General features: G+C 44.1%; 1 protein-coding gene across 2 annotated transcripts in view; it reads left to right on the forward strand.

Moving 5' to 3' along the window:
* Positions 1-231: 231 nt before the first annotated feature.
* The window catches only part of CDH24 (cadherin 24), a 166,310-nt gene continuing 141,724 nt past the window's right edge, over positions 232-24,817 (forward strand). For both annotated transcript variants that reach the window (XM_068242114.1, XM_068242118.1), the window contains exons 1-2: positions 232-624; positions 5,031-5,399. In XM_068242114.1, the coding sequence (XP_068098215.1) occupies positions 379-624; positions 5,031-5,399 (615 nt within the window). In that variant the 5' untranslated portion in view covers positions 232-378. The remainder of the gene's footprint in view (positions 625-5,030; positions 5,400-24,817) is intronic.

Raw genomic sequence — 24,817 nt, forward strand, 5'->3', positions numbered from 1 at the left:
TTATTTCACTTCTTGTCCCTCTGGTTTCTCGCTGTCACTTTGTCTCTGTCGCTCTGCGTTCTCTGTGTCCTCTTGTATTAGAGGAAAGGAGAAAGAGGAAGAAAGAGGAGGAGAGATAGAAAAAGAGAAAGACTGAGGAGGAGGAGGGAGAGTGCAGAGGATTTGGGGGGGGGGGGGGGGGGGGCATGTCAACTCGTATTCTCAGCATCACTCGCTCTAAAACCAGAGCAGCATCTGCAGAAACCTGTATCTGCCTTTCTCCCCCATCTCTCCGTCTAGCTCCATTAGTCCATCACCCTCGCCCTCTGTGTCTCATTCTCTCACTCTAACACTGTCTGTCACTAACTGTCTCTAACATTGTCTGTTCCTTTCTATCACATGGTCTCTGCAGCAGGCTCTCGTAGATTTGGAGCTGTCTCTGCAGCAGTCCCCTCTCTCACATCTGGAAGTCTCTCTGCAGGAGTCTGCCTCACAACTGGAGCAGTCTCTGCAGCGGTCTCTCATATAATAGCATCTATTCCTTCGGAGGTCTCGGGCACACATCTGGAGCGGGTTCTGCAGAGGTTTCTGCCACATCTTGATCTGTGCTTGCAGCGGTCTGTCTCACACGTCTGGAGTTATACGGTGCGTTAAAACTTCTGCTTGAGTGTGATGAGTATACGTGCTACATGTGTGTGTGATGGGTAGGGGGATCTATGCTCACGTATGTGTATGTAGGAGTGCTAATACCCACACCTGTAAGTCTATGGGGTTTTTTGTGTGCCGCTGTATAGAATTGTGCCTCTACTTGTCTGAGTGTATTTCTGTATGGACGTGTGCGCAGACATACTCTCACAAGACTGACGTGAGCATACAGATACGCAGCATGCCTAATGTGTACTGCATTCATGCAGAGCTAATGTGTTTATACACACATGTGAACATTCCCAATTACATCTGAATACATAAAAGAGCCTCGGTAGAGTCCCAGCTGTCTGCATGATAATCTTGCACACAGTGCAACAGCATACACTGGGAGCAGGGGGAGGAGTTCTGGTTACTTGATGTGTTCCAGGAGGCGTTATAGGCTGGAGTTCTATTTACCAGTAGTTGGAGTTATGTGTAAAGCTGGTCAGAGGCAAATGGGCAGAGGCGGCAATGGACAGCCGCTATTTGAATCACGTTCTGTTATAGGAAATGTAAAAAAGGAGGGGCTTTCAGGACGTTAAAATAGAAGTTATATGGTGCACGTATAGTAGAAGGTTAAACTGGGTAAAGGGACACGTTTATAGGGAGTAATTATTGAGCTATTAAGGAATTTATGCAGAGCAATATGGGAGTTATAGGGAAAGGTTATGTGAAGCAATATAAGTAATGGTACAGCTACGGGAAAACAGTTTTAATGCATTGTAAAAGGAGATGCTGTGAGGAGGAATTTAACTGAACAATGGGATCAAATGCACCAAATGGTCTAATCAGGCATTGCAAGGAGCACTTATGCCAGGCAATGGAAGCTTTATGAAGAGCTGAAATGGGATCTTATATGGAGTTTTAGGAAGCAGTGAGACAGGGAGATATAATCAATGACTCTATTAGAATGTCACACGGAGCATTCTCCACACAGCCCTTACCAGGCAGCCCACCTGACATCTCAATGGAAGAGTTTTATCCGCTTGATGCGCAGATACTGTCTGAAGAAGAAAATTGTAATTTATATGTGAAATGGAATACCCAACCTCCTCCATCCTAGAATAATCCACTAAACCCTACAGGGAAAAGAGACATGAATTTTACAAGCAGGTGGAGTGAAGATAGCGGGGGAGACAGTTATGGGGAGGAGGAAGGAGCCAGACGGCAGGACACAGGAAATATCTAAATGGAAATAAGTGGAGATAAAGTGAAAACACATTAGAGGGAGTGGGTCTGGCATGCATAACAATGAGGAAAAACTACTTATAAATCATAGAATGGACTGCTGTGACTTCTTCCCATTCTGGTCACCTATTCAAGTCCCTAAAGAGTTACTGCAGGAGATGTGTTGCCATCAGTGAGACGTGTCACCAGATGGTCATGTGTGTCCCTCAGTGCCACAGAACTTCTGCAGTGGCACAAATTGTGTCCAGGCAAGCTGCTGCCATCCTCACCTCCCTCCCCATCCTTCCTGTGTTTCATTTTCATTCTTTCCTTCCTCCCTTGTTCAGCCCTCCCGTTGGATTTTTATCCCTCTTACCCATTCTGTCTGTTTTGTTTTTCTTCCTTGTCTCTTTATCTGTCCCTCTTTCCACCCCCTCCCTCCCTCAGTCTCTCTCGCCCTATGATTTCTTATCCTCTTCTTATTGCAGTAAAGCGTAAAGTGTTGAACATGACGGGCATACAAAGAGACAGAGGGAGAAAGGAGAAGCGAAGGGGAGAAAGGGAAGAAGTAGAGAGGAGAGACAGATGGTACAATTTGTACACAGCTAAAACCAAACAGGGGAAATAACTTCTAGACAAGAGGAGGGGGTTCCATGGGAAGAAGATGCTGGGAGATAAACAGTAGGGCATGCATGAGTAAGAGAGGGGAGTCAGAAATAAAACAAAATCTACTATAGTCAAGGGGAGAAGACAGAGGTAAGAAAGAACAGTCAGAATCTTTTCACATAAAATATCAGGCCTGCTGGGGTCAGGGGGGGAGGCATAGGAGATGTAGAGAGAGCAAAACAAAAGCAAAGGCAACAATTGAAGCACAGCTCTGTATATAATGCTCTCATGGGCTTATTCTGCTTGTGTGCATTTTTACTTGAATTTCATAACATAGGCTTAGCTGAGGGTTGTTGACTCTCTAAGCCCACTGCTTCTAGTGTATCAGCAGCAGACACTCCCTGCATGCCCCACCTGACCTTAGAGATGTCCATGGCTCGCTGCTGCCCAGTGTACAATGTTCTAAATGTAACAATTGCAGATACTTCTTGTATGTCCCAGGTGACCTTTGAGATGTCTTTGACTTATTATTTCCTGGTAGAACAGTGTCCACCTCCCCTAACATACTGATCAGAAGCTGTATATACAACCTGACCTTAGAGACATCCATGGTTCACTGCTGCCTAGTGTGCCAACATACAGTGCTCCTACAGGAACAATAACAGGCACATCCCGTATGTCCCAACTGACCTTTGAGATACTTGTGCCCAGTGGAGTAATGCCCATGTTTCTAACATACTGATCTCAGGCACTCCCTTTACAGCCCACTTGATTTTAGACATGTGCATGACTCACTGTTGCTCAGTGTTCCAAGGTTGCCTGTTCTCAATATTACAAAACTGATATATCAAGTATATACCATTTGACATTTAAGATGCCTCACTTGTCATATATTGATGTCAATGCTGTGATAACAGAAGCTCCCTATACACCCTTCCTGATTTTATACATGCCTATGGCTCACTGCTACCCAGTGTACCAATTTCCACCGCTGCTTGTGTAACTCAATAACTGGCACCCCCTTTATGTAGCCACGGTCCCTTAGAAATATCTTTGGCTTTCATGGTGTAACTGTGCGAATAAAGCCTTGTAATAATGATCCTTTCTGAGTGATATTAGAATTTTGACTATACTACACTTATCATTCTGGCTGTGTGATGGTAGGGATCACTGGTAATCTTACATTAACATAAACTGGCTAAATTTAACCTGCCCCTTCCGCCCTCCCTAACTCCCCATTGGCCGCGACCCAGTGGCATAACTGCAATTTATGGGGACCCCCCGCAAAACTTTGATGGGGCCTCCCAATGTTCATACACCTTTCCTTGCCTTCCCTTGGTGTCCTTCAGGGCCCATCTCACAAGGATTATAAAACAAGTGTGGCCATCATAATCTTCACCTGATCTGAACTATAGTCCCCTGTATCAGAGAAAGGGAAGGTTAGTAGTTGGCGCCCCCAACAGGTCTGGGCCCCTCTGCAATCCCAGGTGCTGCTCCTCTCAAGTTACGCCCTGCCACCACCTACAACCATCTGATATTGATAACAGGAATAATGGGCACCAGTCTACGGAATTAGCTACTGGAGCAGTTTAGTGCGGGAGGAAAGGCCGAACACAATCTATGACTCAGGTCAGGGCCATAAAAACTTGGGCACAGGTTCACTTTAACCACTTGATGACTGCAGTGTTAAACCCCCCTAAAGACCAGGTACTTTTTTTCTGTACTGGGCTGTGCAGGCTTTTCAGCCTCCTGCACAGCCCAGCTAAAGAGTATGGCGATCGGACTCACCTCCTATTTTTGTCCCTAAGGGGACATGCTGCCAGAGGGGTCCGATCTCCGCAGTCACTGTTATTTTTTTTTCTTCAGCCTCTTAGAGGCTCTCATTGCCGCTGTCCCTCTCCCTCTCCTTCCCTCTGCCTGTATAATTGAGCAGGACGGCGATCCTTCCTGCTCTCCGCCTCTTATAGGCATCAGCCTATGAGAGGACGGCGATCCCCAGCCAATCAGAGGCCGGGGATCGCCGATCTTGTACAGCGCTGCTGGAGACCGCCGCGATGTACGCATGTAAACCAAGGAGATTTCTTTTCCCTTTCGTTTACAAGCAGCTTGTTAGCCGCGATCGGTGGCTAGCAGGCTAATCACGGAACTCCGTTCCGTATAGTGGCTGGGAACGATCGCGCATGCGTGTGGCCGTTCCCTGGGAAACTGCAGCCCCAAGACTTGACACCAATTGGCGTTAGGCGGTCCAGGGGCTGTCGCCGCGGTCACGCCCATTGGCGTGAGGCGGTCATAAAGTAGTTAATAGTGTATTGCAAGAGCAAATATGATATGCAAACTGAAGTAAGAAAAACTGATCAGAAGTTATCTTTAGTAATAAAAGATGATGCTGGTTAAATGACACTGGAAATTCCAACATATCAATTATTATTTGCACTATGTAGATATTAGGCCAATAAATATAAGTTCAGTGTCCAAGTCAGTGATATTAAAAGAATTCACAGGAATTATCATTCATATGATGCTGACCCGTGCTTGTGTTATGAGGATCACAGTGTAACCTTTCCTTCCCCTCTTCCTTATATCTTTGCCAGCATCAAATCCCATGGACTGAGGAACAACAGAGACTGAAACTCTCACCTACATGGAAGACTTTGCCAAGCCAAACAGACATTGTACCTTACTGTGAGCGTTGTGCTCTGGAGCCATTGTTCTTCAGCGGGTTCTTCACTTTCCCAATGCCTGTCCTTCATTTGTGCCCACTACTCTCCTTGCTACTTCTGGGCTGCTCCTCCACTGTCCCTGTCCTGGAGGAAATGTCTTCTGCTCTTAGTGGAGAGACTGGGTCACCATCAGCCCCTCCTCAAGGGCCTGGTCCTCCACGCTCCAAGCGTAGCTGGGTCTGGAACCAGTTTTTTGTCATAGAAGAATACGCAGGACCAGAGCCTGTGCTAATTGGGAGGGTGAGTATATGGATTATTTTATTTAGCAATTTCTGTGTCTGCCATGGCATTTACAACGTCTAGTGAAATATATTACTGAATTTAGAGTTACTTAGAAACTGCATCTAATGCTCTGGGGTTTCTCAGCAGCAGCTCTTGCAGCGACAGGCAGGTAAGGTTTTTCAAACAGCAAGTTCTAATTAAGCCCAAATGATTTAATCTCAAGTTCAATGATTATGATTTTGTAGAGTGGCATTGGTGCAGTTGTCATGTAGTGCGTCACAACTATATGAGATGGGTTGGTGTATTTTCAGTAAAATTTAGTGCAGCAATTGGTAAATGATGTACAGTTAGAATGTGCTTATATGAATGCAGTGGCGTACCTAGGGCATTTGACACCCGGTGCTAGGTATTTAAAGACACCCCCCCCCCCCCAAAAAAAAGGATGCCACGGTGGGTAATGCCAGGTATAGGTGCCCCCAGTACAGTTAATATAGTTGCCCCAGTATAAGTAGTATAGTTGCCTCAGTATAGCTAGTATAGTTGCCCCAGTGTAGGTAGTATAGTTGCCCCCAGTGTCTGTAGTATAGTTGCCCCCAGTGTAGGTAGTATAGTTGCCCCCAGTATAGCCAGTATAGTTGCCCCCAGTGTAGGTAGAATAGTTGCTTCCAGTATGGATAATATAGTTGCCCCAGTACCAGTATTGTTGCCTCAGTAAAGCTAGAATAGTTGCCCCCAGAATAGATGGTATAGTTGCCCCTGGTATGGGGGAAGCTTAGAAGGAGGAGCAGCGGGGACAGCGGTGGGGACCTGGGTCCCCTTCTTTTTGCGCTTCCCCTCTCTAGATTAGCAGCAGCAAACAGGAGCGGGCAGAGTGGAATTACTCACTTGCTTCCTTCATCATGACCGCAGCGTCATTGTCATGTGACACTGGTCTCCGCCTTCTCCCCCGCTCACTATGCTTCTGCCAATCAGGAAACACAGTGAGCGGTGGAGAAAGCGGAGACCAGTGTCACGTGACGATGACACTATGCGCCATTGCCTGGAATGCAGGAAGCAGGTGAGTAATTCCTCTCCACCTACTCATGGTTGCTGCTGCTAATCTAGAGGGAGGAAGTGCAAGAAGGACGGGACCCAGGTGAGGGAGGTGGGGGGGTCTGGCCCCCCTCCCCGCCACTCTCCGCTGCCCCTCCTTCTTTTGCTGCTTTCCCCCTCCTGCAACATTGCCTCTGTGGGAGGCCTTGGTGACACCCCCATCCCATCTGTCACGTGGTGCACGCTGCCCTCCTGCACCCAATGGCAGGAACGCCACTGTATAGATGTATAGCTAAACACACACTTTTCCTCTCTAATGCTCTATGTACAATAATTGCATGATACAGACCACCAAAGCTGGCTTTCCAAGGACAACCACATAAAGAACTGATGTAGTGACTGCAGGAGAGCCCAGAGTAGTCCTCATGTCCTGGAGCCCTGGTGCATTTGCAACCTGTTTAGAAATTCTTCTGTAAGGGCAAGATAGGGGACCTATCTGTGCCATGGTACATTGTGCTAAATGATTATCAACCTGACTGTGAATCCTCTGATTACCTCTCTAAGTACATCATGCACCCCTCACATTAGTATTTGAGGGTTTTGTAGTCACCAGGCATAATAATAGACAAGGTTCATGCAAAATAGATGAATGTTTACTAAGGTTACATCCACACAATGCCACAAGTACAAAGTGGACATACACAGTGGATCTGATGTATAATCTGCTGTGTCTATCCACTCCTGTTCTGGTCTCCATTGGTGTCTATCAGACAGCAAGGGAAACCAAAGCAGATGTACATTTTCCATGCAGGGCAGGACTCTGAGTACCATTTATACAACAGACACAATGGACATGTTGTAAACAGACATGTTTAACGGATCCTGTAGATAACATAGATCTGTTGACATGTCCGTTTCAGGCTTTCTCAACCAGGGTTCCTTGAGTACTCTGCAGGGGTTCCTTGGCATTTTCCCCCATCGTGGGGGAAGTATAACAGAGCACAATGTAATAGGGGGTACTGTAAAAAGAAGCACTAAACTGGGGGTCAGAATAATAATGAGCACATTAATATAAGCACTAGGAGACGGTATAATAAGTGGGTATGTAATAGAGAGTAGTGAAATAAACAACCTCATCTATTTTGAAGACCATGCCTCCTACAAAACAAATGCAGGGGTTCCTCGAGTTCACAAAAGTGTTTGCAGGGTTCCTTGAGATCCAAAAGCTATTTTCAGGGTTCCTCCAGGGTAAAAAGGTTGAGAAAGGCTGGTTTATACATTGGCCTCCGTTGCAGAGAAAGGGCCTATCTGTAGTACAGCATGATCTTAGTCTAAAGGTTGGATGTTGGAGGTTCATAAAAAAAGTCCAGAACAGTTTGGTAATTACACAAATCTTTCAATACTGCAATCCACAAAATGCTTAAAGTGGTTTGTAGCACATTATACATAAAGGTTGTTTGCAGGGGTGTAACTACAAATCATGGGGCCCTCTAGCAATCCTTTGATGGTGCCCTTTAATGTTCACAACCCTCCCCTTGACTCTATTGGTGACCCTCACAATATGGGGGTATATCACACTACGTGAACTAGTTATCCACTGCAACAAGCAGGAAGCCAAGCCAGATGAAACTAGATTTATCATTATATTGCTCATGGCCTGCCTAATTATTTCCAGCTGTTTATGGGTCTAGCGCCCACATCATTTGCAGCAGTAGCACTCGTGTCTTTATCTTCATTGCTGGAAAGTCTTGGCCAAATCTAGAGGCAATTGGGCTTGCTCTTGTAAAGGTTTGACAGCACCGCTCCTCCCACCATAAGTCACGCATAGCACTCCCCTCACCTGATGGTTTATTGACTGGCAGTTCGGATGCTACACTGATGCAGAAGGAAGTGAGAGTAAGAGGAGGCAATGGCCTCCAGTGGATTGTGATGGACCATGGTTGAGTAAATAGAACTCATTACTAAAGCAAGTTCAGGAGCGCCAGAGCATGTAAGCGCTGCGCTGTGCCTATACGGGCTGATGGAAAGGAAGTATACTGTCTTCTATTAAAAGGCATAGCTTTTATGTACAAACTAGCAACACATTGCCTATTGGTAAAATACACAAATCCTTAGCGCTGTAGGCCATAAATGCGGCTATACACAGTCCTAATTTTCATTTACAAACAAGCCAAGTGATTAATAAAGTCTTCATTCTCTCATAAAATCTGCATTAGGATTTTCAAGCATCTTCAGGTTACATACTTGTAGCTTCCATTTCTGACTTTTTACAGAAAGCACATCATCTATTGGCCATAGGGTGCTATTATAGCACAAAGCAGTAGGAAACTCTGCTCTCAGAAAAAAATGTCTCTTAAAGAGGAACTCCAGTGAAAATAATGTAATAAAAAAGTGCTTCATTTTTACAATAATTATGTATAAATTATTTAGTCAGTGTTTGCCAATTGTAAAATATTTTAAATCCCTGATTTACATTCTGACATTTTTACTGCTGGCAGGTGATGTAGCTGCTGCATGCTTTTTTGGGTAGTTGGAAACAGCTGTAAACAGCTATTTCCCACAATGCAGCAAGGTTCACAGACAGGAAACTGCCAAGAGTAAGTACTTTTCTTGTTTCTTGTGGGAGGGGTTTCACCACAATATCAGTCATACAAAGCCCCCTGATGGTCTGTTTGTGAAAAGGAATAGATTTCTCATGTAAAAGGGGGTATCAGCTACTGATTGGGATAAAGTTCAATTCTTGGTCAGAGTTTTTCTTTAAAAAGGCAACTGTAACCATTAAAAAAAAACGTTTAGCCAATCGCATTGTTAGTGGGTGTGGTTATAAATAATGGCAGTTGGTGCTGTCTTTTTTTTTCATGCTAGTAGTAAAGATGATTACATGCGGGCTGATTGTGGATCAAGCAAAATGAACAAATTACATGGCGATCATTTCTTGATCGCTCTTCAATTTTGTAACTTTTTACACTGCAATGTATCGATTTCTTTTTTTCCCCCTTTTCGCTATAGATGCCAATCTTTGATGCCCATGGTAAAATTATACGGGTCTTAAAGTAGTAGGAAGTGCAGAATTATTATTAGGGAGACATATTATCTTTCTTGTCACTGTGTAATAGCCACAGAGTTGTAGCATGAGCGGATTAGGTGGGGGATTTGCTGATACTCAGGCTTATATAATGAGACAAAGTACAGCAAACCTAACCAGCTAATCAGCAATCATCACAGTCCTGAGCACTCTGCTGGTGTTTCTCAACATTATTTTGCTATGTAACCCCTTTAAAAGCCTGTGCTTAGCAAGTGCCCCCAGCATAAATCAGATTATTTCAAGTACCTCTTGACACAGATGTTTAATTGCAGAACACCCTAATTGTTGAGGAATGAATTCCGTGCCTTCCCTACTGCTTTTAATTAACCAAAATACTAATTCAGCTCTGTTTATGTATGATTTCTCATTTTCGGAAACTCAAAGTTTGTTATACTTAATTAACGGTATAATGCCCGAATACCCCTGAATCCATCAGAAATACCCCCGGGGAGCATGTACCAAACCGTGAGAACTCAGGTTCTAAGTGAATAGAGGTGAATTCTGCTGGCTTCGCACATTACCATATATTTCTTTAGCTGCATAGAAGGACATATTGGGTTTGATTCACTAAGACAAATAGCACGCCTTATCAAAGTTAACACGCCTTATCAAAGTTAACACGCCTTATCAGAGTAGCATTGCAAACTTATGCCTGCTAATTGGCAATGACGAGAGCTCCACTCGTCCTGCCCTGAGCCCCTGCGGGTTCGTAGTGCTCGCTATACTACTCTGATAAAGTGTGTTAATTTTGATAAGGCGTGCTAACTTTAATAAGGAATGCTATTTGTGTTAGTGAATCAAGTCCATTCCACTCTTGTGTATATGTGGGTTGTATGAGTCCCTGGCCATCTTCTTGCAGGCCACAGGGATGTAGTACCAAGAAGTCTATTTTACAGTCCCCGTCAACTGACAAAAGGGGTCTTTTAGACTCTCTTAGGGCTCGTTTCCACTTTCGCGAATCCGCATGCGTCCAACGCATGCGGATTCACACATGTAATGCAAGTGGATGGGCCTCTTTCCACTGTAGCGTTGTTGAGGTGCGTTTTTTTCAGCGGTGAAAAAACGCACAAAAGAGCCGCAGAATTCGCCTGCGAGTGGAATGCATGCGAATCGCAGCTAATGTATTTAATAGGAAATTTGCATCCTGTTTTGGTATGCGAATTTTCGTGCAAATTCACACATCATTGCATTCCAGTGGTTCCAGTGGTGTGTTTAGCAATCAGGGACAACAAAGTGATGATTTGCATAGTCAGCAGTGATGCATTGTGGGACACCTGAGAGCTCACTTCAACCAACCTGAATAATCGCAAATACAGTGGGTTGCAAAAGTATTCGGCCCCCTTAAAGTTTTCCACATTTTGTCATATTACTGCCACAAACATGAATCAATTTTATTGGAATTCCACATGAAAGACCAACACAAAGTGGTGTACACATGAGAAGTGGAACGAAAATCATACATGATTCCAAACATTTTTTTACAAATAAATAACTGCAAAGTGGTGTGTGCATAATTATTTGGCCCCCTTTGATCTGAGTGCAGTCAGTTGCCTATAGACATTGCCTGATGAGTGCTAATGACTAAATAGAGTGCACCTGTGTGTAATCTAATGTCAGTACAAATACAGCTGCTCTGTGAGGGCCTCAGAGGTTGTCTAAGAGAATATTGGGAGCAACAACACCGTGAAGTCCAAAGAACACACCAGACAGGCCAGGGATCAAAATATTGAGAAATTTAAAGCAGGCTTAGGCTACAAAAAGATTTCCAAAGCCTTGAACATCCCACGGAGCACTGTTCAAGCGATTATTCAGAGATGGAAGGAATATGGCACTACTGTAAACCTACCAAGACAAGGCCATCCACCTAAACTCACAGGCCGAACAAGGAGAGCGCTGATCAGAAATGCAGTCAAAAGGCCCATGGTGACTCTGGACGAGCTGCAGAGATCTACAGCTCAGGTGGGAGACTCTGTCCATAGGACAACTATTAGTCATGCACTGTACAAAGTTGGCCTTTATGGAAGAGTGGCAAGAAGAAAGGCATTGTTAACAGAAAGCATAAGAAGTCCCGTTTGCAGTTTGCCACAAACCATGTGGGGGACACGCAACCATGTGGAAGAAGATGCTCTGGTCAGATGAGACCAAAATGGAACTTTTTGGCCAAAATGCAAAACGCTATGTGTGGTGGAAAACTAACACTGCACATCACTCTGAACACACCATCCCCACTGTCAAATATGGTGGTGGCAGCATCATGCTCGGGGGGTGCATCTCTTCAGCAGGGACAGGGAAGCTGGTCAGAGTTGATGGGAAGATGGATGGAGCCAAATACAGGGCAAACTTGGAAGAAAACCTCTTGGACACTGCAAAAGACTTGAGACTGGGGCGGAGGGTTCACCTTCCAGCAGGACAATGACCATAAACATAAAGCCAGGGCAACAATGGAATGGTTTAAAACAAAACATATCTATGTGTTAGAATGGCCCAGTAAAAGTCCAGATCTAAATCCAATCGAGAATCTGTGGCAAGATGTGAAAACTGCTGTTCACAAATGCTGTCCATCTAATCTGACTGAGCTGGAGCTGTTTTGCAAAGAAGAATGGGCCAGGAGTTCAGTCTCTAGATGTGCAAAGCTGGTAGAGACATACCCTAAAAGACTGGCAGCGGTAATTGCCACAAAAGGTGGTTCTACAAAGTATTGACTCGGGGACGAATAATTACGCACACCCCACTTTGCAGTTATTTATTTGTAAAAAATGTTTGGAATGATGTATGATTTCCGATGCACTTCTCACGGGTACACCACTTTGTATTGGTCTGTCACGTGGAATTCCAATAAAATTGATGCATGCTTGTGGCAGTAATGTGACAAAATGTGGAAAACTTCAAGGGGGCCGAATACTTTTGCAACCCACTGTACCTTCTGTTTTAAGAAGACAAACTTCTGTCTTTGTTCCTTTAGAGACATCCTAAACTTTACATGATCCGGCTTACCGTGGTCCACCCACAATTGTTCATATTTATGGACTAGCCCTTTAAGTTAGAGATAATGAAAGTGTAGTCTGTAGAACAACACGTATCTATGCTGAAAAGACATTATTTGTCGGTTTTGTAAGCAACAGGATGTTAGCAGAAGCACTGCAGAGAACTGACATATGCTATTTGTGTAAATGGGAATTTTGAATTAGTGGAAAATGTTTACATTAGTTGTACATTTTACGTTAGTTATACATTAATAAGCACTGATTTTTATGGGATGAGAAGTCCTAAACATTTGTGACTGGGCTTAAAGTGCTCCAGGCATCACAAACATAGCCTATGGGGAAAACATCTCAATCATGTCACCAGCTGAGGCAACGCAAGATGCTGAGAAGCTGGAGCCAGAGTTATTATAGCTGTGCAGCTTGATTCATAAATGAATTCCAATGCTGCAGCACACCAGACCTGACACATCGCTTGCTTGCAAGTGCTATGGCATCTTTGCAGTGCATTTATTTACATAGTCGCATTTAACAGACTTTAACTTTTTGGCAACCATGTTACACCGATGGGCGTGGACGCGGTGGCAGCCCCAGGACCGCCTAATGCTGATCGGCGTAAAGTCCTGGGCGGGGATTTGCAGAAGATCGCGAGCGCCAATGCGCGCGCATCTCCGCTTGGATGACAGAGCTCTGCTCCATCATCAGTCTCCCAGTGGCGATCGCAGCTAGGAGACTGTTAGGCGGCAAATCCGCCGTCTATTCGCTGTGTACAGCGCTGCAATCCACGGCAGCGCTGTACTGGGGACAGCTGTGTGACACGACTGTCCCCTCTAGAGGCTTAGGAGTGATTGGCTGGCGGGTGGGAAAAAAAGAAAAAATAGGCAAATTTATTAAAAAATAAAACAAAAAATATTTATAAAAAAACAAATAAACATTGGGGGAGTGATCAGACCCCACCAACAGAAATCTCTGTTGGTGGGCAGAAAAGGGGGGGGGGGGGAATCACTTGTGTGCTGAGTTGTACGGCCCTGCAGCAAGGCCTTAAAGCTGCAGTGGCCTAATTTGTAAAAAATAACCTGGTCACTAGGGGGGGGGGGGGGGGGTTAGGCCGTGGTCCTTAAAGCGGACCCAAACCAAACATTTTTTTTATTCAAAATATTTAGTTGCACCACTCTGACACATACAAACATAAATAAACACTCCTTCAAGCCTATGAGCATTTCAGTGCATGCTTTTCACCCTCCTCTTTGCATAACTAGGGTTATACAGGTGGCAGCCATTAGCAATTCCTGCATTGCTGGACACCATCTACTCCACCAGTTTGCCGAATTATTTGCCGGCAATATGAAAGGAAGGGAGGGGTTTCTCCAATAAATGTAAAATATTTTATATTTGTCATCATGCATCTGAAAAAAGGCTGCTATTTATTATTATAATTTAGAAAATAGATTTTATTTCTGAAATCTTGTATTTTTAGTTTGGGTCCACTTTAAGTGGTTAATACCCTGAGGAAGAGACTGTGGGTCTCGAAATGTTGGCTTATGTGAATAAAGCTTATTTGCTTTCAAGGAAGGGCCAGCTAAACTTTGAAAAAGGTGTTGTCAATCACCCAGAGATTGGCTCTGAGCACTTGCGACTGTACATTGATGGCTTATACACCAGGGGTGAGCAGGATGAATATCGATTATTGATTGTCCTAGCATGAATATCCGACATTGCCTATAGATCCAGCATGCCAAATCTTTAGGGCCCGTTTCCACTATCGCGAATCCGCATGCGTTGCCCGCATGCGGATTCGCACAGTCAGTACAAGTGGATGGGACTGTTTCCACTTGTGCGTTTCCCCGCACGTTTTTCTGTGCAGAAAAAATCTGCAGGGTAGGGTCCTCAGAATTCGCCTGCGTGTGGAATGCAGGCGAATCGCACGCAATGTATTTAATAGGGAAATCGCATGCGTTTTCCCCATGCGTTTTTTGCCGCCATTTCGCATGCGATTTCGCATAGGTAATAATGTTAATTTACACAGGCAGTGACATGGTTAAATTCGCATACAGCCTTACCTATGCGAAATCGCATGCGAAATCGCGGCAAAAAACGCATGCGGAATCGCACCCGCATGCGATTTGCCTGCGGTGATTCGCCGGCGATTCCGCAACGCTATAGTGGAAACGGGCCCTTAACGACAACTGGCTGCATTATTCTCTCTTGAAGATATGAAAGTGCTTATTAATGTATAACTTAAGCACCATGCGCTGTTCCTCCCCCGCTTTCCGCAGTAACAGACACATCACTAGCTTGCATACCCCCGGCCCAAACCAGCCCCCAAGCACCTTCATTTATTTTTTTTCCTTAAAACATCTGCTTCCTAAGAAGTTTCAATGAATTCTAAAGGGCAAATCAGCTGAAACCACAATCAGGAGAGGATAAAATGAAGCTTTCTTGCAGGAGAATCTGAAGGGTGCTTCACCAGTCAGCATTTCCTGTCACAGGAAAAGGAAATGCTGCACCAGAAAAAACACTGGCCCAAGAGTGAGCAAAGCTTAAAGTGAAATCCCACTTTTGCTAAAAGTTGTTATAAAAATGTATCAATGCTGCACAAATCTTTCATGTTATTAAAGATGACATTTGTATTTGAATTTGCAGCCAGCTATCAATTTACAAAACTGGCCATGAGCACACTCTGCACTTCTTTTCAAGCCTGGAATCTGTAAGCTCTTTGCACACAGACTGCCCAGGCATTTTACTCTTCCTGCATTGGAAATCAGCTGCAAATATCAGGAACAATTGTTACTTCAAATTCAAACACTTGTCCCCAGTTACTTGCTACATATTGTCATTGTACAAAACAACCATATTACTTTTCATGACAACTTCAAAAGAACGTAAGTGACAAAACAAATGTAGAAACAGAGAAGTCAAAATATGCCAAATATTTAATAATGCCAATATACTGTATACAGTGCACTTTGGTTCTAGGGGGTACTTACCTCATGGGGGGAACGTCTCTGAATCCCAAAGAGGCCTCTCCCTTCCGCAGCAGAGGTGATCCAGCAATGGCTCCCCCGAATTATCTAATCGGAGGGTATGGCCCCCTTTAGTATGTATGGTCATTGATAGATTTATGACCACCTTTAGTGTATTTTGCATGCACAAAAAAAGAATGTAAGCCAGTTAAAAGGAAGTCTGCATCTGTTGCTAGCACTGTGTAGAGCTGGACTGAAGGGATTCCTTATTTCTGAATCAAAGTGGAGCTAAAAAGAATGAGCTGCAGGTGTGAACAAAGCTGGTGCATTCGACATGCTAGCACTGGGGAGTCAGAGAAATTCTGTGATAAGGAAGAGGTAGCTTTATGTGAAGTAGATAAGCACCTGTTTCTTCTGAAGCCTTGTTTGATAAATTTCCATTATGTGCGCCTGTAATGATGAAGCGTTGCCATTCTTCATGTGTTTAATCAAAAAAAGAGATCATACTGTACCTTACAATTATGCTAAATCCATGAAGTTTCATTGTTCCTAGTTCAGAAATGTTACTGCTATAAGCTTCATTTCCAGTGATGCTATAATGAATGGTGATCTATCTGGTGACAAACTGTTGTGCTTTTTAGCAGTTACAAGAAGCAAAACAGCAGAGGTGTCAGACACACTGAGAAATCACACATTAAAGGATTCTGTTTACATGGTTTCTACTGGAAACTGAAAAAAAAATCAATGCAAACCACAAATGGGGAATAGCTGCTTTCTTTTATTGGTGATATGAAATGCTTATTGAGTGAAATACTATTAAATGGTTGGTGGTAAATCAGGCTATACTCTTTACGTAATGATCCAGTCATCTATGTATTTATTTTACTGTCAATGTACTCATTATATATATCTATATATACTGTAAATACACACAGTCTATCCCGTACACGCACAATTGTCTGTGCTGACAATGGGGAAGAAGAAAGGCGTCTGGTGGAGACCTCACACCCAGCGCAGACACACATCGGTGCCTGAAGCTCTTTGGAGACCTCAGCTAAAGACAGACATGGAGTGATGAGGATTTATTACAACTCTCACACAGTCGTTAGGAATAAGTGTATTTCCTCATTTTAAACATTCATTTAAATTTGAATTAGGTTTCTTCACGCCACACAAGCCCAGATTCCTGTTCAGAATTAGCATTTTCATGAATACAACATGATTTTTCAGTTGCACATATTCACTCTTTGTTGGATGACAATGGTACCCAAAGAGCTCCTGATGCCATGTCCCATGTACTGTCACTTTGCTGGTGTGCACTGATTCCACCAGTCCTGATGCCTGGATGCTTATATAAGCAGCCAAGTTAGATAAACGCATGCAGGAAGTCCAGGCCAGACACAGACTTTGGACCAAACTGCACTATTCAGTCATATAGTCAATTAACAAGGTGCCTTTAAACCAATGGACCCCTACGATTCTTCTTGCAAATAGCGTTGTTATATGACCATACATCTGTCTTTTGGAAGTTTTATTCATAGAATTTCTCATTCTGGATGAAGGTGATGGTGGGAACTTGCATGTCCTAAAAAGAGTCAATACTTCTCTTACAGTGGATAGAAGCCAGATGAGAGAAACAGGGAGCAATAATGACCCTACATGTCACTGGAGAAGAAATCCACTTTCGTGGCATTGGACTATTCAAGTAAATAAGAATACCCTTGACTGCGGAGAAGGCCAGAACATCATATGAGGCTGATAAGTTCTCGGCCTGAACCATGTTATTTTGTCAGCATATCTGATGCTTTATATTGCTGAATCACAACACCATTTTTTCTGATCATTGACAGAAACATGTCAATGAAATATGTGGAATTTTCTGATGAACTCCAGACCATCCTAAAATTCCTGTTTCTGCTGAAAAAACTCCAAAGGAAATCCATAAGTGCATGATGCAAACATTGAGTGACAAGTGCCAATGTGCTTAACTGTGAAGAAGCAATCGTGCCAACTTTCAGCCTGGAGATTTTGAAATGCAGCCAGATCTGGAAGAATTTCAACAGTGTCAATTCCTGAAATTGTTAATCACGTTCATGAACTTATTTTGGCACATTGGCAAAACGGAGCTAAAACAATTGCTGAGGCACTCGAGATATCCAGGGAATGCCCTGGGTTTATAATTCATGAGCAGTTGAGTATGCAGAAACTGTCAGCCAAGTGGGTGTCAAAATGTTTGAATGCTGATGACAAGCAAAACTGAATGGAGGTCTTCAAATTGGTTTTGCCACATTTTGAGTGATTTATGCTGGGAATACACGGTTCGTTTTTGCCTTCGTTTAAACCTTCGTTTCGATTGTGCCTTTTGTCCTTTTCGATCCCGAAATAATCAGTCATACGGTTAATATCACCACCCACGGGTTCGTTTTTTTTTCCGATTCTGATGGTTTCGTTTTTCCAATGATCGAAGGCTGCAAAGAAACGAAACGAAAATCCCTTTTTACAGGGACGGACTAGCATAAACGAATATATAATCGATCTGAACAGCCATCAAGCCTACCAATGGCTCGATTAGATGGATAAAGAGAGATAATATCAAACATGTTCGATCACTAGTCGTTCGTTTTTGGGGTCTATTAATCGAAACTATAATGAGATTATGACTATTTTCACATACGTTTTCAACACTCAATTCGTTTACCGAACGAATCGAAGGTTTAAACGAAGGCAAAAACGAACCGTGTATTCCCAGCATTAGTGATCATTTTTTAAATTGGTTTTCACTATCGATGAATACTGTATAATCCTATCACACTAAATGAAAAAAATCAAACTACAGTTCTTGAAATGGTAGCACTTAGGGGGTCATACACAATTCACGTTTTGTCTTGGGAGATCATTTTTCATGTTCTGTTTAAAATAACATTTTAGCGCTCTGAAATAAGGTGTGCTAATATCACCTAGGAGAAAACTTAGGAGAAAAAGTGAATTGCATATAGTCCTCTAGGGTCTTCATAAGACTCAGCAGATGGAGCAGGTGTTGGGACGATGATAGGTATAGGTACAGGTTTGAAGTGTGGCAATCTGTGGTCCAATGTGAGTTTCTCCTCTGGGTTGGTGGGAGGTGGGAAGAAACAGGGCCCTCAAGCAGTTCCAAGCTCTGAAAGTACTTGTTGTTCACACTGATAATCTTGTTGTCAAAATATTTAGTCGGATAACGGAGATCCAAGAGATAGCAATGCTTCCATTTTTACACATGATAATTTCCACCACAAATAAAACTGAGGTTCATTCCTCATTTAAGTACAGTGGGCAAAATTGAGAAAATAATTACTTTATGCCCCTGATAGTCAACCCTACACAAGACCACACTGATAGAACACAAATGCTGTCTTCTAACCATGTATGAAAACCTGCAGTCAGTTATTTCAAGCTACTAGACCACCAACCCATAATAATGTGAGAAAGCATTGTTTTATTGCATCTATTTATATTTCTTTGATGGTAAAGCGGTCTGGATGTAGGAATTTAGGGGGCATGGAATAGAGCATTCTCAAAGAACAGAACATTCGTCAGATATGGCAATTACGCAATAACAGCATGATCTTCTGATCCATGAAAGGGGACACACTGTTCCTGCAGACAGACGTTTGCCATGAACACAAGACTGGAATTAATTGTCATGCTGGCTATACATAATACAATGTGTGGAAGATTTTGTAAAAGACTGATATCATCCTGATCTACCACTGCACCGTTAGACATTAAACACACAGTGCTGCCCATAATTATTCATACCCCTGGCAAATTTTGACTTAAAGAGACTCCGTAACAAAAATTGCATCCTGTTTTTTATCATCCTACAAGTTCCAAAAGCTATTCTAAGGTGTTCTGGCTTACTGCAGCAGGTTCTACTATCACCATCTCTGTAATAAATCAACTTCTCTCTCTCTTGTCAGACTTGTCAGCCTGTGTCTGGAAGGCTGCCAAGTTCTTCAGTGTTGTGGTTCTGTGATGCATCTCCCCCCTCCAGGCGCCTCTCTGCACACTGCCTGTGTATTATTTAGATTAGAGCAGCTTCTCTCTTCTCTCTTATCTTTTACAAGCTGGATAAATCCTCCTCTGAGCTGGCTGGGCTTTCACATACTGAGGAATTACATACAGGCAGAGCTGTCTGCACTCTGCAAGAAGAAACAGCCTGACACTTCAGTGGAAGATAGCTGCAGGGGGAAAGAAACACACAAATGATCTCTTGAGATTCAAAAGGAAGGGTGTATACAACCTGCTTGTGTAAGAATGTATTTTCTATGTGTGGACATACTTTACATCAACCTACTTCCTGTTTTGGTGGCCATTTTGTTTGTTTATAAACAAACGTTTTAAAACGGTTTTTAACCACTTTTAATGCGACGGGGAGCGGCAAAATTGTGACAGAGGGTAATAGGAGATGTCCCCTAACGCACTGGTATGTTTACTTTTGTGCGATTTTAACAATACAGATTCTCTTTAAAGTTACTTTTATTCAACCAGCAAGTAATGTTTTGATGGGAAATGACATAGGTGTCTCCCAAAAGATAATAAGACGATGTAGAAGAGGCATTATTGTGTAAAGAAAATATTTCTCAGCTTTTATTTACATTTGAGCAAAAAGTGTCCAGTCCAAAATTATTCATACCCTTCTCAATAATCTGGCTATTACAGCAATCAAACGCTTCCTATAATTGCAGACCAGCTTTTTTAATGTCTCCACAGGTATTTTTGCCCATTCATTTTTTGCAATGAGCTCCAAATCTTTCAGGTCGGAGGGTCGTTTTGCCATCACCCTGATCTTTAGCTCTCTCCACAGATTCTCAATGTTAATATTGTTGTCTGCTAACCAGTGGCGTTCCTACCATAGAGCGCAGGGGGGCGTGGTGCCCCGGGTGACTGACATCAAGGGGGGGTGTCGCCACAACCCCCCACAGCAGCAGAGCAGGAGGGGGAAGCAGCGCTAGAAGGAGGGGCAGTGGGGGCAGCGGCGGGGAGGGGGGCCAGATCCCCCCCTCCCTCACCTGGGACCCCTCCTTCTGCCTCTCTCCCCCTCCATAGATTACCGGCAAGTGCAGGTTAGCGGGAGGCGTGTGGAGAATTACTCACCTCACTTCCGCGTTCCAAGCGCTGGAGCGCAGCGTCATGTCGTCACAGGTCTCTGTCTTCAATGCCGCCCACTGTGCTTCCCGATTAGCGGAAGCACAGTGGGCGGCATTGAAGGCGGAGATCTGTGACGACATGACGCTGCCAGCGCTTGGACCGCGGAAGTGAGTATTTCTCCGCACGCCTCCCGCCGAGCCTGCACTTGCTGGTAATCTATGGAGGGGGAGAGAGGCAAAAGGAGGGGTCCCAGGTGAGGGAGGGGGGGGGGGTTCTGGCCCCCCTCCCTGCCGCTGCCCCCACTGCCTCTCCTTCTAGCGCTGCTTCCCCCTCCTGGGGCATCTATACTGGGGCAACTGTACTAGCTATACTGGGGGCAACTAAACTAGCTATACTGGGGACATTTAAACTAAGTTTACTGGGGGCAACTATACTAGCTATACTGGGGCAACTGCAACTATACTAACTTCACTGGGGCAGCTATACTGGGGGAAACTGTACAAGCTACACTGGGGGCAACTGTACTAGCTATAGTGGGGGCAACTGTTCTAGCTATACTGGGGCAACTGTACTAGCTATACTGGGGGCAACTGTACTAGCTATACTGGAGGCAACTGTTCTAGCTATACTGGGGGCAACTATACTAGCTATACTGGGGCAACTGCAACTATACTAACTTCACTGGGGCAGCTATACTGGGGGAAACTGTACAAGCTACACTGGGGGCAACTGTACTAGCTATACTGGGGGAAACTGTTCTAGCTATACTGGGGCAACTGTTCTAGCTATACTGGGGGCAACTGTACTAGCTATACTGGGGGCAACTGTTCTAGCTATACTGGGGGCAAATGTACTAGCTATACTGGGGCAACTGTTCTAGCTATACTGGGGCAACTGTTCTAGCTATACTGGGGACAACTATACTAGCTATACTGGGGGCAACTAAACTAAGTTTACTGGGGGCAACTATACTAGCTTTACTGGGGCAACTATACTGACTTCACTGGGAGCAACTAAACTACATACACTGGGGGCAACTATACTAGCTTCACTGAGGGCAACTATACTACCTATACTGGGGTACGCTGCCAGGTCCCGGATTCGGGGTCCCCTGTCCCAGGCTGCATGAGGTCCCGGGAAATGTCCCGCTTTTAGCCACGGACGTCCCGGCCTCGAGACTCTGGCCACCGTACTATTGAATGAACTGGCAACGGCGTCAAATAGACAGCGTGCCAGTTCATAGCCCGCATCCCCGCTCCAGCCTGAGCCTGCATAGTCTTCCGAGTTCCGACAGGCAGAGCAGGGCTACGGGAAGATAGCGTCCGAAGCCCTGTACTGGAGACTATTTGTGTCTCCAGTACAGGGCTTCAGGCGCCATCTTCCCGTAGCCCTGCTATTCAATTCAGAGCGGGAGACTGCAGGAGGAAGATCGTCCGGGGGAGATGTGCGCTAGAGGCCGGCCGGGAGAGGAGACTTCTGTCAGGTGAGTAAATTCCTTTTTTTGCAGGTGAAATGTTGCCCACAGTGTTATTTTCTGCTGACATGTTGCCTACTGTGTTATTTTCTGCTGACATGTTGCCCAGTGTGTTATTTTCTGCTGACATGTTGCCCACTGCGTTATTTTCTGCTGACATGTTGCCCACTGTGTTATTTTCTGCTGACATGTTGCTCACGGTGTTATTTTCTGCTGACATGTTGCCCAGTGTGTTATTTTCTACTGACATGTTGCCCACTGTGTTATTTTCTGCTGACATGTTGCCCACTGTGTTATTTTCTGCTGACATGTTGCCCACTGTGTTATTTTCTGCTGACATGTTGCCCACTGTGTTATTTTCTGCTGACATGTTGCCCACGGTGTTATTTTCTGCTGACATGTTGCCCAGTGTGTTATTTTCTACTGACATGTTGCCCAGTGTGTTATTTTCTGCTGACATGTTGCCCACAGTGTTATTTTCTGCTGACATGTTGCCCACTGTGTTATTTTCTACTGACATGTTGCCCACTGCATTATTTTCTGCTGAAATGTTGCCCACTGTGTTATTTTCTGCTGAAATGCTGCCCACTGTGTTATTTTCTGCTGAAATGCTGCCCACTGTGTTATTTTCTGCTGGAATGTTCTCCCCATTGTGTTACTTTCTGCTGAAATGTTGCCCAAATTGCATTTATTTTCTGCTGAAATGTTGCCCACATTGCATTTATTTTCTGGTGTCTGGGGTAACTGTTGCTGCATTTATTATTTAATGGTGAAATGTCTACTGGTGCCCAAGGCCAAGTTTCTCTGCAGACTGCCTGATGTTGTTGTTGAGAATCCTCATGTATTACTCTTTTTTCACTGTGCCATTTACTGTGATTAGGTTCCCTGGTCCATTGGCTAAAAAACACCCCTAAAGCATTAGATTCCCACCACCATGTTTGACAGTCGGGATGCTGTTCTTTGGGTTAAAGGCTTCCCCTTTTTACACCAAATGAAGGAAACATCACTGCGACCAAACAATTTAACCTTTGTTTCATCTGACAATAACACAGAAGACCAGAAGTCTTCTTCTTTGTCCAGGTGAGCATTTGCAAAGGCCAAGCAAGCTTTTGCGTGCCTTATCTAGAGAAGTGGCGTCCTCCTTGGTCTGCATCCGTGGAACCTGGCAGTGTGCAGTGTCCGTTGAATAGTCTGCCATGAGACATTGCCACCAGCAGAGCCCAGATTCACCAGGATGGCCTTGGTGGTGATCCTTGGATTCTTTTTCACCTCTCTCACTATCCTCCTGGCCAGCACAGGTGTCACTTTTGGTTTCCGACCATATCCACGGAGATTTTCCACAGCATGAAACATCTTGTATTTTTTTAATAATACTTTGCACTGTAGTCACTGGAACTTGAAAACATTTAGAAATGGCCTTGTTGCCCTTTCCTGACTTGTGAGCAGCCACAATGCGCAGCCGCAGGTCCTCACTGAGCTCCTTTGTCTTAGCCACGACTGTCTACAAACCAACTGCAGAGAGCTGCTGTTTTTCACCTGTTGAGTTGATTAAAACAGCGGTTCCCAATTAATCAGGGTAATTAGGATGCTTTAGAACAGCTTGGACAATTTGGAATGGTATAGAACTTTATATTTCCCACAGACCTTGACAGTTTGTGAAGGGTATGAATAATTTTGGACTGGACACTTTTTGCTCAAATGTAAATAAAAGCTGAGAAATGTGTTTTTTCCCCACAATAATGCCTCTCGTATATCGACTTGTGGGAGGGCAGTACTGAAAAAAAGTTTGGGGTGTGAGTTTCTATAATGTGGGTGGGGTGAACAGGCAGAACTTGGGTGGGTGCTGTAATGGGAGGGATGACTAATGCAATATTTGGACTAGGTCCAAACTTTGCAAGTCATCACATTGATTGTAACTGTTATGGACATTCTGATATTTTAATTTGAAGTTTGTCTATCAAAGTATAAATTTTGTTCAAATAGCTCATTATTTATTAGTCTATAGTTCATTATTTATTTAGTTGCCATCTTCTTGCTCCCAAAGAGTCCCTCCCCTTCTCTATAACAACCATGTGTTTGTTGTTTGAGTGTGTGGACAGCAGGACTTCCTGCCTTTGTGACTCTGCTAGTATTGCTATCTCCCTGGTTTTGAAATGGACAGTCTAGGAATACAACTCCCTATCCAGTTTCTAAGGTGCTACCCCTGTCTTTCTGTCTTTGGTGGACATTTTGTCAATTTTCCATTGGCAGGTGGCTATTTTAAAGAAAGTTTTTGCACTCCCAAAATAGTACCTAGCCATCAATCCTAAGTCCTTGCCCATGTCTTCCTTTACCCACCGATTTCGGTTCCAAGCCCCCAGCCTTCTGGTTCATTCTCAGCACTTACTACTCAGCATTTGAATAACTTCTGAATCAATAGACACATTCTGTAATGTGACAGCACACTCACTCAGTTGCATCTTCATAAGCCAAAACAAACACAAACACTGTTGCACCTGGCTGTTCTTCTATTGTTAACCTCCCTGGCGGTATCCCCGAGTCAGGCTCAGGGTGGAAAAAAAGCAGCCAGGAGTGGTAAATCCAAGCCTAACTCTGGGTGGGCTTGTGCAGAGCATAGTGTACAGCTGACTTTTTAACTCACCTCCCCCTGAATCCAGACACCAGCAGCCATTATCCTTCCTGTCCTTGGAGGCTCTGCATCCCTCTGGTGAGATTGCTGTCTGTTGTCATGACGACAGCTGGCAATCTCACTACAGGGTTACAGGTGCTGTAAC

The sequence above is a fragment of the Hyperolius riggenbachi genome, chromosome 1 (genome assembly GCF_040937935.1).
Source record: "Hyperolius riggenbachi isolate aHypRig1 chromosome 1, aHypRig1.pri, whole genome shotgun sequence".
Lineage (NCBI taxonomy): Eukaryota > Metazoa > Chordata > Amphibia > Anura > Hyperoliidae > Hyperolius > Hyperolius riggenbachi.